The sequence below is a fragment of the Podospora pseudopauciseta genome (genome assembly GCF_035222475.1).
Source record: "Podospora pseudopauciseta strain CBS 411.78 chromosome 7 map unlocalized CBS411.78m_7, whole genome shotgun sequence".
NCBI classification, from domain to species: Eukaryota; Fungi; Ascomycota; class Sordariomycetes; order Sordariales; family Podosporaceae; genus Podospora; species Podospora pseudopauciseta.
In genome coordinates, this window is record NW_026946667.1 from 733075 (window position 1) to 749959 (window position 16885).

General features: G+C 54.2%; 5 protein-coding genes across 5 annotated transcripts; 2 read left to right on the top strand and 3 right to left on the bottom strand.

The window, feature by feature from the left end:
- Positions 1 to 325: 325 nt before the first annotated feature.
- Positions 326 to 2155, bottom strand: QC763_705540 (uncharacterized protein). The gene is made up of 3 exons (XM_062915555.1): positions 1414 to 2155; positions 1116 to 1346; positions 326 to 1059 (listed from the first exon to the last, which is right to left on the bottom strand). The coding sequence occupies exons 1-3, from the start codon at positions 1583 to 1585 to the stop codon at positions 662 to 664; spliced, it is 801 nt and encodes a 266-aa protein (XP_062761524.1). The 5' UTR covers positions 1586 to 2155; the 3' UTR covers positions 326 to 661.
- On the top strand, positions 1883 to 6692 carry TIF3 (Eukaryotic translation initiation factor 4B). Its single transcript, XM_062915556.1, has 8 exons — positions 1883 to 2155; positions 2285 to 2338; positions 2461 to 2505; positions 2563 to 2568; positions 2631 to 2711; positions 2776 to 3060; positions 3117 to 6280; positions 6346 to 6692. The coding sequence occupies exons 1-7, from the start codon at positions 2152 to 2154 to the stop codon at positions 4280 to 4282; spliced, it is 1641 nt and encodes a 546-aa protein (XP_062761525.1). The 5' UTR covers positions 1883 to 2151; the 3' UTR covers positions 4283 to 6280; positions 6346 to 6692.
- On the bottom strand, positions 5337 to 8334 carry QC763_705560 (uncharacterized protein). The gene is made up of 2 exons (XM_062915557.1): positions 6597 to 8334; positions 5337 to 6539 (listed from the first exon to the last, which is right to left on the bottom strand). Exons 1-2 carry the CDS (start codon positions 7045 to 7047, stop codon positions 5482 to 5484), a joined length of 1509 nt encoding a protein of 502 aa, XP_062761526.1. The 5' UTR covers positions 7048 to 8334; the 3' UTR covers positions 5337 to 5481.
- On the top strand, positions 7291 to 7668 carry QC763_705570 (uncharacterized protein; the record flags this gene model as incomplete). The annotated part of the gene is made up of 1 exon (XM_062915558.1): positions 7291 to 7668. One exon carries the CDS (start codon positions 7291 to 7293, stop codon positions 7666 to 7668), a length of 378 nt encoding a protein of 125 aa, XP_062761527.1.
- Positions 8335 to 9417: 1083 nt separating the features above from the next.
- Positions 9418 to 12119, bottom strand: QC763_705580 (uncharacterized protein; the record flags this gene model as incomplete). The annotated part of the gene is made up of 2 exons (XM_062915559.1): positions 9418 to 11833; positions 12016 to 12119. The coding sequence occupies 2 exons, from the start codon at positions 12117 to 12119 to the stop codon at positions 9418 to 9420; spliced, it is 2520 nt and encodes an 839-aa protein (XP_062761528.1).
- Positions 12120 to 16885: the final 4766 nt, after the last annotated feature.

The window sequence follows — 16885 nt, forward strand, 5'->3', positions numbered from 1 at the left end:
CTACTGCCAGTCGAGCCAGTCTCCCACAAGATCTCCAGGCCAAGCTCATTTAGCGCAAGGATCAAGGTGTGAGTGAGTGAGTGAGTGAAAGAAAACGCGGGGTGATGAATTGAATCTTTTTTGTTGAAGCTCTTGTCGAGGAAGCTTTGTGTGCTGCTGAGGAACCAATTGCAATCTAGACATTCCATGAGCTGCGATAGGGTCCCTGCAGCTTCGAGAAACCTTTGCAACCGTTTCTGCCGTGAAGCAAACCATTTGCGGCTGCAGATGGTGGCCCGTTCATTTGATAGGTGAAGCTGCAACAAACAGTGCTTCAAACAAATCAGACAACCGAGTCGTGAGGTTACAGTTGGCCGTCTTTATCCGAACACAGAGTAGTCTCGCTGCCATCTGATAATCTGATTGTAGCTGGCAAAATATATAGATATTATATACACGTATTTACATCTCGTTCACCGCCGCACGGCTCTCCTCTCCAGCCAGTCTGTGACGCACAGGTTCAACACATCCAAGATCCAAGCGCCGGTCGTTCAATTGCTTGGATAGGTGTCATCATGAGCTTTCCATACGATCCGGGCTTTCGTTGCCTCGGAGGTTTCGCGCTCTCGGCCAGCTTTTGCACCAGAAGAAACGGTGATGGGGTTCTATCGATCGCTTAAGATTACCATCTCCACCAAGACTGACTCTGACCCTTTTTGTCCGCCTGAATCGGTATGTTATCCGTAGCCTCCTTGACTTCCTTTATCAAAGGAACCTGTTCAGTTGGCGGTGGTGTATTCCCCATCTTCTTGCTGTCGGCTTCCCGAAGCTCTCTGATGCGGTCGTCGATGAGGGCAATGTCAGCCTCTACTCGGAGCAGTTTCTCCTCCAACAGATTCACATAATCTTGATCTGAAAGTGCTGTAATGGGACTCCAACTCGAGTGCCAGAACCGCTTGTTCTTTGAAGGATCCTTTTCCGCTTCTTTTTGCTTGGCCTCCCTTCTATTGGCAAAGGCTTGCCCTCCAGCTCCCAGCAGGGAACATACGATGGCTCCAGGAATAATATTTCGCGGCCCTCCTGTTGGAATGGTCAAAATAGAGTTTGTTGTTGAGACCGCTTGGACTTGGACTTACGAATAGATCCTCCGACAACACCAGAGACTGCACCGGCAAAAGTACTTCCTTTGAGCTTGTCTCCGGGAGTAATCTTGTCCTCTCCTCCCAGAGCGTTAAAGGCCACCAACCGAGCAGCCCAGTAACTTGAACCTAGGGCGAACCATTGACCACCAGCAACCAACGAGAAAAATACCGGTGGTGCACCACGAAGGATACCAGCTGCTCCTCCCATAAACAAGCCACAGGCACCTGATTACAACATCAGCAATTGTTCTGCTAGTTGCACTAAAAGAGGCTCAACGAGAAAGGCTCATACCAGCCGAGCCGCCCACTTTGAGGGAGGGGACTACAATATCCATCACCTCTTGCGGGAGGAGTTGTCTTTGCTCTTTTGACGGCATCTGGTCCCTCGGTGGCCTTTGTTCTGGTGAGGATGAACTGGGGTTTGTTTTCGATTCGTCGACCTCTGAAAGAACGATGCGCTTCATTTTTGACTCTCGGGGTCTGCGCTCAGACGGCTAACCAAATAAACTTTTCTTCAGTGGGTTGGTATTCACTTGTGTGGTGTACTCAAACCACAGCGTGCAGTAGTTCAAGTCGATCATTCAGCACAAGTTTATGTAAAGTATGGATGGATACTAGCTATCTAATAGCTGTGAAAGCTTCCCCACTGCAGATGTGCCAAAGCTTCCCCTGGGTGTGGGTCTAACCTTGTGTGGTCTAGCCTATAATAGAAGCGGCCGATTCACTTGGCCTCTCAGCGGTTCTCAGCTGGTGGTGGGAGAAAAAAAAAAAGAAGGCCCACCAACCCTGTCGCTGCAATTTTTCGCTTCCCGCCGCCCGCAACAACCACGCACCGAGTTGACCCAAGGTTGCGAAACTTCCACTCCGCCTCCCACCAACCCGCCTGCTTCAGCTTTCGGGTCCGGACTCATCCATCACTCGACCCTTTTCGATACCTACCTACTTCTTGACGGATCCCCTCACGGTTCCCGTCATCAACTCCATCCTACGCGCTTCGTCTCGCAAGCGCGTGGCCAACTAAACCGCAATCATGGGTAAGCAACCATCTCCCGCCTCCATTTCGCTACCTACCTCGACTGCCCCGCCCTCTGATTTATACCCCTCGCGACAAACACACGTTGCTACTCATGACCTCACTTGCTAACATGTCCTCTCCTCTCCAGCTCCCAAGAAAGAGAAAGCCCAGAAGCTGTCTCTGGGTGAATTCCTCGGCGAGAGTACGACCTCCCCTCCCCCTCTATGCCAAGACCCCACCGCCATTAAATTATCTTTAGGATGATGTTAGTGGTGGTGGTGGCAGCCTTGCTTCGCCCGACTGCATACTGACTGAGCAACACAGCTGGTGGTGTTTCCTCGTGGGCTGATGAAGTCGAGGACACATATGGTAAGTCATCCTGAACTGATTGAAATTTCTTTTGCGCATTTGACTGACCGTCTGTAGGTTCCGGTATGCACCTCACCGTCACCATCCGAATCACCTCTGGAAAAGAAAATACTGACCAAACCTAGGCACCCAGTCCTTCCCCTCGACCGACCGTCGCACTGGCCCCAGCTCGTATGGCAATAACACTAGCTACGGCAATGACCGGGGTATGTTGCACTGCTGCGGTGTTGACGTTCACAAAGAAGAATCCTAATATTGTGTATCATAAAGGTTACCACTCGCTCCGCGACAACCTCCCCCAGGAGCTCCCCACCAAGCCTCCTTATACCGCTCATCTCGGCAACTTGTCGTATGATGCCACTGTCGAGAGTGTGACCGATTTCTTCCACGACTGCAACTGCGTCAACGTCCGCATTATCGAGGACCGCGAGCAGAACCGTCCCAAGGGCTTCGCCTATGCCGAGTTTGCTGATCTTGAGGGTCTCAAGACTGCTTTGACCCGCGACGGCCAGTCCTTCGAGGGTCGTAATATTCGTATCAAGGTTGCTGATCCTCGTAAGTTTATCACATATACATGCCAAGTACCAACCAGCAAGGCTAACAGTCCGTAGCCCGTGGTGGATTCGGCGACCGCACCGAGAGCTTCCGCGAGCTTGACTGGGGTGCCAAGAGAGGTCCCCTCGCTGACACTGGCGGCCGTAGCAACCGCGATTTCGGCGACCGTAGACCTCCCCGTGAGTTCAACGACGAGAGGCCGGTTAGAGAGGCCAGAGAGATCAACTGGGAGAGACGGGGCCCTCTTCCCCCTGCTGAGCGCCCAGAGTCTCGCGAGGGTGCCCGTGCCCGCAACACCACCGACTTCAGCGCTGCTAGAAGGGCTTCCCCCGCCGCTTGGGGTCCCGGAGAAGGACGCCAAGGTGGAGATGGCTCTCGCCCTCCTCGCCGCGAATTTGCCGAGCGCCCTGAGCGTCCCGAGCGTGTTCCTACCGCCGCTGAGAAGGAGATCAACTGGCGCAACAACATGCGTCCCGTCGAGCCGAAGTCTCGTGAGGGTAGCGAGGCTCCTGGTTCTCCCGCTGCCGCCCCCGCTGCGCAGCCAGCTGGTAGACCCAGACTGAACCTCACCAAGCGCACCGTTTCCGAGGCCCCTGATGCGATCTCGCCTGCCCCTACTTCCAAGTCGAACCCATTCGGTGCGGCCCGCCCCATCGACACTGCTGCCCGCGAGCGTGAGGTCGAGGAGAAACGCATCCGGGACAAGCAGGAGGCTGAGGAGAGGGCCAAGGCTGAGAAGGAGGCTAAGGAGGCCGCTGCCGCCGAGGCTGCTGAGAAGGCCAAGGCTGAAGAGGCTGCTGCTGCGGAAGCTGCTGCGGAAGCTGCTGAGAAGGCCAAGGCTGATGCCGAGGCCGCCACTACTGCTGGTACCAAGCCAGAAGTCCAGGAGGGTGAGGGTGAGCAGAAGCTTCCCGTCAGAACTCGCGAGCCTCGTGAGCCTGCTCCCAAGTCCCGCGCCGCCGAGAGTGGCAGCTGGAGAAGAGCCGGTGATGTCCCAGCCCGTGGCCCCCCCAGCGGTCCCCGTCGCAGTGGCGGTGCCCCCCGCGCACCCCGCCAGGATGGTGGACGCCCTCCTCGGTCCAACGGAACCACCGATGCTCGCGGTCCATTGTCTCCCACCACCGAGAAGGCTCCCGCCAGCCCTGCTGTCGATGATGACGGCTGGACCACTGTTACCCAGCCGGTTAAGGGTCGCCGCGGCGGCAACCGGCCCCTTGCTTGATTGTATTATACCACACCACGACGCCCCCTCGCTTCTTTTCGATTCCCAGCACTGGCGCTTGCCCGTTTCCAACTGCATGTTTCGTCATTGCTTTGGATAGACGGGCATGGCGCTGACATCCGACCTCGTTCTCTCTTCCAGATGAGTGTCAGCCGCTGAAAGCTCTTTCCATCGATCACCATGCCGCTTTCTTCTTGGGGATGACGGATAAACCGCTTTTTCCCTGTCTGCCCTTCCTGGATGGACCGGCGCATTTGGGCGATCCCGACCGCGTTATGCCAAAAAAAGTAATGGGTTGTTCCTGCGTTTTTATTTCGATTTTTAGCCACGACGTTTTATGCACGGGAATGACACGCAACTTCTCGATTCTAGATTCGGGGCCCTCGCCTACTCGGGTGATGGGCTTTCAATGAAGGGTGTGTGGGGTTTCTGCTCGGTCGTCACAGCAGATTGTTTTTATTCTGCTTTTCCAATCGAGGAGCACAAAATGGCGTCTTGGCTTTTTGGGAAGGAAACGGGATCCTTTTCTACTAGATATGGGTGGGAGGGAACCACGCAAGGGAAGGGGTCTACCGGATTTTTCTACCTGTTATTTATGAAGAGAGCTTTCCGTTGGTCATCTCTTTGTTGTTGTTTTGGTCTTTTGGGGAAATAACACACATTTCCTTGTTTCATGTCATGTCTGCCTGCATTTGACCCGAAGCTGTTGTGTTGTCTTGTTCGTCAGGTTTTACTGTTTTCCATGTCTGAGGTGCTTGTGGGCGTCTGTCATGTTTTCGAACGTGACGGGTCTAGAGATGGGATGGGGTATAATCTGTGAGGATGATGTTGAGTGGATGGGTTTCATGGCGGATGGTGGAGGTGGGAGGATGTGTTTTCCCCAAATGTTGTTCTCCCGTCTAGACCCGAGGGAGAGAAAGAGAAAAGTGTGGAGATGGTGAAGATGAAAATTCTCAATGGGACTGATGTTTCGATTACATGGCGTAATGATTGTGTTGTTAATTGACCCCTATTCCTCCAGTGATTACTCACTAGCCATCGTCCAGATTGGTACCAAATAATTTAGCTCAAACAGACAAATAACCCAGCCCAAAGCTTTCCCCAACCCAAATCGAAAAGCCTTTCCCAACTCGAACAGAATTCTTTTCCCAGCCCAACCGAGACCTTTCCCTTCGACTTGACCACCCTTATGCAACCCATTAACTATCAAAAACCTCGCGCACCGCCCCCGCGATCCTCCTCACCATCTCTCTTATTTCTTTGGCAGTGACATCATACGCCGGCATGACCATGATGACGTCCCCCCTCCCTTGATCATCGGCGCAGCCCTGGGAGGCATAAACCAGGACCTGCCAGTTCTTTAGTGCGGTTTTGTGCACCCTGCCCGCAATATCGAGTTCTCGCTCAAACGGCTGTTTTGTTGTCTTGTCGGCTATGAACTCTATCCCTACGAACAACCCCCTGCCCCTTATATCCCCCACGTTTGGGTGCTGGCTTAGCTGTTTCTGCAGTAGGTGGAGGAGCAACCCCCCCTGGGCGGCGACGTTGGAGAGGAGGTTGCGGGATTGGATTGTGCCTTGGACGGCGAGACAGGCGGAGGCGACGACGGGGTGGGATTGGTTTGTGTGCCCGTGAGTAAAAACTTTATTGTGGGAGGTCAGGAAGTTGGACAGGGGGGTGGAGATCAAAAGCGCCGAGGCGGGCAGGTAAGAGGCGGAGAAGGATTTTGCTATTGTCATCATGTCGGGGGAGATGTCGGGTTCAGGGAAGGATTGATACGCGTGGAGATGGTGGGAAGGGGAGGTGGCTGTCCGGCCCATTCCGCACATCACCTCGTCGTAGATCAGGAGAATGCCGTGGGTGTGGCAGAAAGATTTTATACCGGAGAGGTAACCAGGTAAAGGGGGGACACAGCCGAGGGCAGCGCCGACGATGGGTTCGAGGATTAGGGCCGCGATTGTCGAGGGGGAGAGGGTGGTGATTAGGGACTCAAGGGAGGTGAGGAGGGAGGAGAGGTATTCTTCCGCGGGGAGGGGGCTGCGGTAGGGGTTGCAGGGGGGGAGGTGGTGGAAGTTTGTCCGGTTGAGAACTGAGGTGAATGGTTGTCGTCGGGTGGTGTGTCCTGAGGCGGATAACGACCCTATTGTCGTTCCGTGGTAGGAGTGAGAGCGGGAGATGATGTTTACCCTCTCCGGCTGACCGTTCCAGGCGTGGTATTCGAGGGCAAATTTTAAGGCGGCTTCGACTGCTTCTGAGCCTGTGTTTTACACAATTAGTATGGGTGGGAAAAGACAAAAAAGAGGGGGAAACTGACCAGAGGACATGAGATACATCTTTCCCATTTTACCGTCGGTGCTTTCACAGAGGAACTTTTCCAGTTGGAGCACGGGGTCGACGCGGAAGTGGGCGTAGGAGGCGTATTGGACCGTGCTGAGCTGGGTGGTGATGGCTTTGATGACGGATTTGTTGGATTTGCCGTGGCCGAGGCAGGCCACGCCGGCGCCGCCGCAGGCGTCGAGAATCTTGGGGCCAGAGACGGGGTAGTAGTAGTGGCCTTTGGCTTTTTTGAGGAGGGGGAGGAGAGTGGGAGTTTGGGTATTGGTGGCATTGTCGTTGTTCTTTTCGGTGGGAAAGGGGTGTGAGAGTTCGGAGGATGAGTCTGACAGGAGAATGTCGGCTTCAGTTTTACCAAGGGGAGCGTTGGAAGCTGAGGATGGGAGAAGATGGGAGCGTCTCGAAGACGAAGTGGAGAGTAGTTGACCCATTTTTCTTGTTTTATTTCAGTAGATGTGTATATTTCGAAGTGATGCTGTCTAACTTGAGAGATCTCTTGGTGGTTCAAGCCGGCAGTCTTATATGTTGATATCTTTCCTGTCTCTATGTCATACCACTAGCATCTCCAACTCCCCTAACTAATCTCCCGTCACAGCTCACAATATCATCAAGTCCGCTTCCGACAAACGAACCTCCATGACGGGTATCACCCACCACTATTCCCCTCGAGTCCGATGCTGTATCCATATCCACCCGAGCTCCCTTCCCGCAACCTCTGCAGCTCGCCTTCTCCTGGTTTTCTCTCACCCAAAAGCCATAACAGGACCCGGGCCTCCCGTCCGCCAATAATTTTCCACTTCATGACAGCACCCGTCACGAGTTCCCTGCATATGTCACTCACCCCCTACGGTTTACCCCGGGGCAGGAGGAGACAGGCGGGAAACCCCTCCGATGCAGGTCGCATATGTCAATGTCATGCCTTCTCTGGCTGCCAACACAGCCCAGTCTCTGCATGTGTAACAAGTTCCCGGTCATGCCACGGCTCTCGCTGCCCAACATCGTCTTGTCAGCGCCGTAGCACCTCAAAAACACGAGTCGGGCTAGGTATGTAAGGGTGGCAATGATGCGAGCCTACATGCAGCCGGTGAAGGTGGTACAGCTAGGACCGGCGCAATCTCAGTTCTTGCCAGCCAAGGAGAGTCCTGCCGTTGTTGGCACGACATATCGGCAGATTTTCATAGACCAGGGACGCTCCATGCCGAATGCCGGGGTCTAATCCCTCTTGGTTTACCGAAGCATCAAACATCCCGACTTTGTGGCTGCCCTCCCCGAACATCGCTTCTTTGACAGAAAACATGAACAAGACACCCGGGCGGGTAGTCACATACCCGGTCTCTTATTTTGCTCAGCATTTGGCCATGTGGCCAGCTATGATATGGTCCCAAACAACTAAACGGCAAAGGGGTTGGTCGGGAAGCAACCCAGCAGCATGCGTCATTCTTTTCGAAACGAGAGGGTGTGTGTGCTAGGGTGCCAGACTGTTGGGTCGCCTATACTTTATGCTTTCGCGTGCCGGATCGAAATGCGGAAGGGGGAGATGTGAGAAAATGACGGAGGCAAGGTACAACGTCTGCCGTTTATCGGATGAGAGAATGTTGTGCATGAGAAGTGGAGGGGGCATGTGATGTTTGTTTTGGAGCATTTTAGCTTGTACTCTAGAACCTTGCTCAGTGAGAAAGAACCCAATCCAGGACGGCTGATGAGCTGATGATTGGAAGGAAGCATTGCCGGATGGAAATCGACAGCCACCACTACCTTGACCGAGGGAGCAACGTCGGCTTTGTGCGTGCCTGCCTGCCTGACGGCTTGAGACGGAACTAACCGAAAGGCATGTAGCCGGCCGTCAAGCTTTCCTCCAGGGCTCGACTCAGGGATCATGAATTTTCTCCATCATCGAGGGCTCAGGGTTCAAAAGTCGGTTTGCAATAACATCAAGCTACATCCCCTATCCGAATGACATCAACCAGCCTCTTTGTATTCAACACAACGCAACCACTCATCACCCATACCCGACACGCGTCAAGGTCATGTCATGCCATATCCTGCCTCTGCCCGGCCCGTCTTTACACACTCACCCTCTGGACTGACTTTGAACCCCCCGATCGTAACCGGAGTCGTACATACCTTAGCTCTCCATTAGCCTCTCCCTCGGGCCGCATACTCCAACCCAATATCCCGGCCCGAGCACCCTCACCGGGAAAGCAGGTTACCACTCAACCAGGACAAACAACATCTATTTAACAGCCTGACCATGGCGGCCGCACCAGAGATCTACCACCCCCACCAACCAGCATGGCAAACCCTCCGAAATGTACATAATCACTTGCCACCATATCCGTCTCATTCCGTTGGGCAGTTCTCTCCGAAAGGGTAATTGCCCGCCCCAGCTGGACAGGGTTCGGAGAGTCTCGAGCTTGCTATGAATCTCACCTCCCAAGATCTGACTAAGGCAGGCAGGCAACGACACTCGTGCTGACAGAGGTTGCCATTTTTGGGTTGCCTCATGACGCGGTAAAGGAGTCAAATACATATACATAGTCTTGTCCGTCTTGTCACACTCTCCTTCCGTCACTTCATTCTTCCCGACATCTCTCCGGCAAATTGTTTTTGAAGAAAAAACGGGTCAAGATAAATTCTCCATACAAAAAATATATATACGTTTCCTTCCAAAGATCGAAAGTTAATTGAGGGGGAAAAAAAAAAAAAGAAAAGCGGGTATCTATCTTTATTTCTTTCCTCCCAAAATCCCATATGCCTAAATACCACTTTATATACCTTTCACTCCCACCAAATATGTTCACTCAACAAACCACACTCTCAGTCAAAACATCCCACTCCCCATCCAACCCCCCCAACTTCCTAAACATCATCACCCAACTGCTCCCATCCTCCTTCTCCGGCCCGAGTATGCTCTCCCTAACCCTATACCTCTCAGGCACATCATACGGCGCATCCCCGCTCCTCCAAAACTGCATCCCCCCATTGTTATTATTAACCCCTCCCATACCCCCCATCCCACCACCACCACCCATATTCCCCATACCTCCCATCCCCCCCATCCCCCCATATCCTCCTCCTCCTCCCCCACCACCACCCAAAACAAAGTCCATCCCATACCCATTATTCTGATACGGCAGTTGATAGCCCCCAAAAGAATCAATAGCACTCAGCTCCGGCGACCCCTCACTCCCCACACTCGGACTCCCCACGCTCTGACTCTGCCGCGAAAGGATATGCCCAAAAGGGGAATCATCCCTCGGAGTAGGCGGCTCAAGTGCAATCCCGGGAGCAACATTAGCACCAGTCGAACCCCCCCAGCTCGAAACCTGAGAATGCGTCGGCTGTGACCCCCCAGGAGCAGGGTTAGTGCTCCCTTTCCCAGCACCCCCAACAAATATCGTCTGCGAAGACCCCAAATCGTCAAGCGACGAAGCAATCGACGGCGCCACACTAAACGAGTGCGCAGACGACACCTCCGCCGCCGTGCTCGCATCAAACAGAAGCGACGGATCAATAGGCATATGATGCTGCTGCTGCTGCTGCTGCTGCCCGGCGGCCATCCCGCCATACTCGACCGACACAGCAGTCGCACTGCTCGACAGCGGCCTGTTATTACCGACAGGAATCGAATCAAACAACCCAAACCCCTGCTGCTGCTGCTGCTGCTGTTGTTGTTGTTGCCCTGGATGATGATGCCCCCCAACAAGAAACCCATCCGGAAAAGGCACACCCTCCAACCCCCCACCACCCCAGGCATCTCCCGGACCAAACTGATATGGAAAATGCTGCTGCATACTCCCACCCCCGACCGCCCCCGGCGGCGAAACCGACCTCTCCCCCCTGCTCCTCAAATGCTTCTCCTCCAACTTCATGGTGTGCTCCGCAATGGTAGCCATCACATTCGCCCTCCACAAGTTCTCCCTCCGTCCCGGGTTCCGCCTCAGCAACTCCAGCGCCGCCCTCCTGATCATGGGGTGTCTGCACTTGGCCGCCACAAAATACAACGGCGCAATCACATGCATCTCAAACGTAAACATGGCCGATAACCTCCTCGTATCAGGCCCACCACTCGGTCCCTTGGGCCCCTGCCCCTGCGGCGACAGCAGCGTGTTGATAAACTCCGACGCCAGAGGAATGATGGCAGAAAAAGTATCGACATAGTCGTCAAAAACCGTCTCGTGCCGGCTGAGGGCGGTGGAAACCCATATAAACGTCGTGTGAACGTGGACTTGGATCAGGGCGATGGAGCCGGGCGGTGCTTCCTTGGCCTTTGTCGACCGGTACAGCGAAAAGGCGACGTTGAACTTGGCGAGCTTGCGGAGGAGGACGTCCTGCTCCAGCTCAAACGCCCGCATGTCCTCCTCGGGCACCTTGCTGATCTTGGCGGCGTGCGACTTTTTGGCGAACCTCAGGCACTGGTCCATAAAGTCGTACAGCGCGTACCGGACCTCGTCGATGGTCTTGAACACCATGGGGACTTCGGTCAGGGTTTTCAGCGGTTCCGGGATGGCGGTTGGCGCGCAGCCCAGCATCAACGAGGTGAGAGACATGCGTGTGTACATTGGCACGAGGTGCTGCTTGATGAGGTCGATCTCGGGGCTTCTTCCTGTAACTCTCGGCCCTAGTTGTGAGAGGATCTGCCGTCCTTGCTCGAGGTGGATGAGCGACTCCTTGTCTTTGCTCTGCATGAGTTCGATACAGACAAACAGCACGCAGGTGAGTAATGGTACTAGTGGCCGGGCGTTGACCGTCCTCATTTGTTCGAGCAGGCAGGCGATGGCGCGGTTGTACTGAAACAGGGCAAACGAGCTTCGGTTCTCGCTGTCGTTGTTGTGAAGCAGTTGAGGCATCATGGCGGCCTGCACCATCCCCTCGTGTAAACTGCTGACAGCAAGGACAGCGTGCCTCACTGCTGGTTCCGTCTGGCAGATCTGAAGAACCAGCACACGAAAGAAGGCGCCGTCGTGGTCGGCGGCGAGACATGGCGCTGTTACGTGCTGGAAGAAGTGAAAAGCCCTCTTCTCATCCCCGGTAGCCCATTCGAAGAGCGTGGCCAACGGAGCATGAGGCTCTCCCGCAGCATTTTGCCCCAGACCACCGGACCGGCGCCGGCGTTGTGATATAGCTTTGGCGTCGAGGTAACCGTCACATCTCCTCCCTGTTTTGGTGCACCGCATGCAGAATGGCTTTTCTTCGTCGCATTTGACCTTGCGAATTCTACCCGCAGACGGACGAGGCGAGTCCGGGGTTAGCTTGTGTTGACGGAGCGAGGAGGGCCAGGCAGGGGAAGGGTGGTTGGTGGTGGGCAAGGAAGGGCTCGCGCGGCTATGACAGCCAGTTGCGGGTGGATGCAGGACAACGTCGTCAAGAAAGGAAAAAAAAAAACCCCTCGCACTTACTTGCATGTTATACAACCCGTCCTGACTTTCTTGGACCCTTTCCTCCCAGATCTGATCAGCTGTGACGATGAAGGCGGGGACAGCGAGTCCGAGTTGTGAGCCATTTTGTTTTATCGCTCTTGTGTGTCGCCCCAGTTGTTGCCTCTTCTTTGTTACTACTTCGGGTAATCCTGCTTCCCTAGCCTCCTCTATCCTCTTCGCTATTATCCTGGGCGTGTAAGTGTGTTCGTCCGTCCGGGTGGGCAGCTGGTCGTAGCACAAAAGCAAGTTCGTCCGAGAAATGGACCTTTGCCAGAAACAGAAGCAGCAACGAGAGTGGTCGAGCTCTTGGATATAAGTGCCAACGGCGAGCACACCCCCCCTTGCCAGAGCTTGGAGAGGAACCACCCTGATGGGTGAGCGGTGGGCCGACTACCTAGAAGGAACCAACCACGCGCGGTTCTTTTTTAGCAGGACTCAAGGATCTCATCAGCTGCTTGCTTGTAACTTGTTGTGGTGCTTCGCCTGTCTGTGTCCCGCACACGAAAGACAAGAAGCGCTGCTCCGCCGCCGGGTGTACACAGCATACGTGGAGAGTGGAGGGGAAGGGGGAGGGGGGAGAGAGGGTGGGGAGCACGGGGCTCGCAGTGGTCCAAGGTACGTAGGGAGACGGGCCCCGCGGGTAGGTCGCTGGGTACAGCAGGTACCCTGCCAAACCAGGGGGGCCAGATATCGAAGGCCAGGGAGTGTTGTATGGAAGCTACTTGGAAACCAGAACTCTACGCGCCCAGTACAGCGGTGCCAGAGAGGCACCTAGCCCTAGAATGGGTGCCTTACAGGTACCTCGTAGGCGGTGCCCCATAAATGCGCCGCAGAGTAGCAGCGGCCAAGAGCTGGGCCGGCCAGGCATGGGTTGAATGGAAAGGTTGCTTGCGGGCATGCAGCAAGTTTATCCCCGATACTTAGTCGGCTATACGCCCGGTGGAAGGTAGGAAAGTGGTGGTAGAGTCAAGGCACCAGGCGGTAAACAGAGAACAGTACTCAGCCATTCCTACCTAGTAGGAAGCTGTCACAACTGATAGATGACTGGGCGGATCTTCCCATTGCTGGAATCTCCTTCCAGGCTGGTGGGCGGCCGAGACATTCCAACGTCAAAGGGCGGGAACGGGGAATAAAGCCAGCGTCATGAAGATGGGACACGCAGCAGCGTAGTTCAAGGACCCGGTACCTGTCTGTGGCTTGTGGTTGCCGCACGCCAAGTGCCGTGAGCTCGACGGCGAGTGAGAAGCGTGCTCTGGGAAAAGCTAGTGTCGAAGCATCGTGAGATGTTGTGCAACCCAGGAGGGGAAAGGAACGTTGCACAAACTGCGCTTATCTGCTCAGACATCCCATCATGACTGGCCAGTTCGCTCGTGGCAACGAGCAATAAGAAGAAATCCGGCATCGATCAACCCTAGCTCTGCGCGGTTCTGACATTTCATGCACCTCTTCACACCCACCGCCGCGGTTAAGAAAGGCGCCATTCTCTATCTCCCGTCGTACACGGCGGAAACATGAGAAGGCCGGGCGAGCCACGGTACTAAAGGGGAAGAAGAGGGGAAAGCTAGAGACCATATATCGCAGGGCCAGGGTCCCATACACGACGCCGTCAGTGTTCCATCGGACCCGAGTCGTGTGAAGCCTGTGTAGGTCTGAACCAGACGAACTGGCTCTTCTAGACGGTCACGGAAGCACTTGATTCGAAATTGAAACGACAACGCCCCCGTAAATGGGCCACACTCGGTGGCATCGGTGCTAGCGCTACCCAATCGAGCCCTCTGACCCGCGATCCTTCTCGCCAAGCATACTGCACAGTAGGGAGTGTTTCCTCGACTTTTGTGCTGTGTCTGATTTCTCAGCCCTGTGGCGTGTGGGGTCGGTCATAGCTGTGGAGAGACAGACGTTAGACAGCATGGAGGGGGGAAAGGTGGGGTAAAACTGCGAGGGCAACTGGGGGAAGAGAAGGGACTGCCACGATGACTGCATGACTAACGGATGAACAAGCTACAAAAGTTGCCGCGTAAGGCTCCGAGGGGCCTAAATGGCTGGTCGCAGTATCGAGAACTAAGCTGATAGAGAATCCGTATCTGGAAGTATATCGCGCCGACGTTACTTCGCCCTAGGCGGTACAACTGATCGTCAGTCAAGCCACTACAAACCAAGACACTTCACTAGGAATGTTTCCTCTCGCTGAAGAATTCTTTAGGAAACTAGTAGGTCCTTCGTAGTGGCCTTTAGCACTCGCATATCTGGGCCATCTCAACTCAAGCCCACCCAAATCACTAATGATCCTTCGGGTGGTGCTGTGTGACGGCCCCCGGGACCGTACGTATCGGCCGCCGCGGGGCCCGTGATCCAAGGGGACGGCACAGCAACTCTTCCTTGAAACTCTTCTCCTGTCCATGTATCATGAAATGAAAACATATGAGGCGAGGACACCTCGTGCAGGCGGGTGCAGTGGAACAACAAGTCGGCCGGGCTCCAATGGGTGTGCTGCTGCTGCCTACGGCACATTTATGACGGTGTATCCCACCCGCGATAACTTTCTTTCTCAGCCACAGACTGCAAGGTTCTTCGGCAAGTCGTCCGCTGCATGGAGTTAGTGAGGTTGCAGAGAATTAACCTTGAATGGATGTCCCCGCGTGTTGTCCAATCAACGTCGTTGGTGCGTATAGCTCCCTGGTAGAGCTCCCTGTCGTAGTTGTTGTTAATATCTCTACTGCACTTTGATAAATAATCCCAAACGTTTACAACAACGTCACCTAACTCAACCGTCAACGCTGTTCCGCCGTCTCGCCGGGTTTTTAATTTCCGTGCTGCTCCCGGTCTTCACTTAACCTTATTCTCTCGGTCAACGAATTCGGGGAATGGGACTGTCCGATTCCTGCCGTTCCTTTCTGATCGATGTTTTGTCAGCACACAGCCATCTTCGACACCGCTCTTCTGCCCGCCTACCGTCTCAGCCCATGACATCGAGTGAGCCAAGCGATCCGTGAGGCAGTTAATTAATGTGTGACGTCGATGACAGAGAGGGTCTTGTTCGTATTCTTGCATCTGGGGACGCGGCCATCGTTTCCCGGTGCATCCTCACAAGGTCGAAGAAATGCCTGGAACCGGGTTCTGTCCGTAAGGCATTCTCCAAAACGAAGAGAATACCAAAACAGAACACAGGGCTTGGGGTCCGGGCCAAGGATAACTGTTTTTGTACATGTAGGCCAAAACGATATCGCGGCGCTTGTTTGACCGAAGGTCAGTGTGGTAACCATGGCCTGAGCTGATTGGGTCCCTCGGACTTTAGACATCGGACTCGAGTGTGGATACCACACAGCATCAGGTCCCAAGCGATGGCACGGAGTACTCAACAACCCTGCCTGCTTTTTGGCACATTGTCAATGGAGTGTCTCTTGATTTCGGGAACTTTGAGATTTGTTTTGCCACAATTTCGCCTACTGAATGATGGCACAGGCTTGTCTCCTTCCTGAATTATGAGCCTGGAGGGGATAAGGGCCAATTCTGTAATTAATTGTCAGCATGCCATAACAATCCTTGTGAAAAGGGCATTGTCCAATCGATCAAAGACAGGATATCTGGCACACACTCAGCTTGATGAGGCGTCATGTAATGCCATGCTAATCAGTGTAATGTTGAATCCCCTTCCAGTTGCTTGTTTTGTTTCTGGGGGCAGGTGTCAGATGGAACATGTGTCGATTCAAATCTCCGAAAGACCACAGCTGTGCAGCAAAGATCTGACCTGACAGAAAGCCTCAGAAGCTTGTTCTCAGTTCAGACCCTTTAGGCCCGGCAGGATGGGAAGGGCGGCTATGCTGCGGGAAGCTTAAGCGGCCGTGTAACCGGTTACCAGCCAGGAGCTGCTCCTCCCCCACACACAACTACCAACAAGCTCCCGCGCCCATCTCCTGTACCACAGGCACCGAAGAGATCTTAGACCCTGCTTTTCTGCAGCCCTGGCTCCTTGCGGGGCGAGGTTTTCAGGCAGACATGGCGGCCATGTTAACCAAAACTCCTTCAGACCGCCAAGTGAGGCGTAAATGTTTTGGTGAACGGTGAGCACAGCCACCTTCCCAAGGACTCAATCTTTCTGAGAGGGTCCTCGTTCTTCTGATGATTTTCTCGATCTTGAGGGTGAAGAGGTGTTTGTGATTTGCGGAGCATGGGGGAAGGAATGTACGTGCTTTTGCCAGGCATCCCCTGACGACGAGAGCCGACTGTCCTGACAGATGTCCAAGGTAAATGGCTGACGAAGAGGGTCCAGACTGTTGGGCAGTGTAATGGGAATGTGTATATCAATGAGCAGATGCTTGTCGAGGATTGCTGGCAGAATGGCATGTCGTCCTGAACCTAAGTCTAGACTTGAGAGTGAGCCTTGGTCAACAGCCTGGCTTGGGGGAGGCGGTGAGTATGACACCAAGAGCATTGGTCGCACATCAAGTTTCCAGCTCGAACACTTTTCCGAGGTTTGGGGAATTGCCCCAAGACATGACTGTTGATAGATGTGTCAACCAGTTCGAGCGTTGATCCCCGGCGAGTAATTCTGTGGACAGTCATCAGCAGCATGAAGAAAGAACCTGAGTGTTGAGTCGTCTCCTTGTCAGGTGGTGGTGTCCCTCGGATGACAAACGTTCTCGGCAGGCCATTACTAGTCAATCTATCTTGGAGATTTCTAAATCCTTCCCGGAAGGGCTCCTCGTGGTGCTGCATCTCTTTTGCCTATTCTAGGATATTAGTGAAGACTGAACTTATAGTCGCAAGTAAGTTGAATGGATGCCGAGCGCTCTGTGGGTGGTGAGTCCTTAGACAATTTCGAATGTTTTCCTTGTCCCACGACCATGGC

Bases quoted from the DNA above. Each gene is read 5' to 3' on its own strand.
- QC763_705560 (XM_062915557.1), bottom strand. From the start codon at position 7,047: ATGGGTCAACTACTCTCCACTTCGTCTTCGAGACGCTCCCATCTTCTC. The intron at 6,540-6,596 runs GTCAGTTTCCCC...TGTAAAACACAG, and splicing joins GATGTATCTCATGTCCTCTG to GCTCAGAAGCAGTCGAAGCC.
- TIF3 (XM_062915556.1), top strand. The intron at 2,712-2,775 runs GTATGTTGCACT...TGTATCATAAAG, and splicing joins TAGCTACGGCAATGACCGGG to GTTACCACTCGCTCCGCGAC. The intron at 3,061-3,116 runs GTAAGTTTATCA...AACAGTCCGTAG, and splicing joins TATCAAGGTTGCTGATCCTC to CCCGTGGTGGATTCGGCGAC.
- QC763_705540 (XM_062915555.1), bottom strand. From the start codon at position 1,585: ATGAAGCGCATCGTTCTTTCAGAGGTCGACGAATCGAAAACAAACCCC. The intron at 1,347-1,413 runs GTATGAGCCTTT...TGTTGTAATCAG, and splicing joins CAAAGTGGGCGGCTCGGCTG to GTGCCTGTGGCTTGTTTATG. The intron at 1,060-1,115 runs GTAAGTCCAAGT...CCATTCCAACAG, and splicing joins TGTTGTCGGAGGATCTATTC to GAGGGCCGCGAAATATTATT.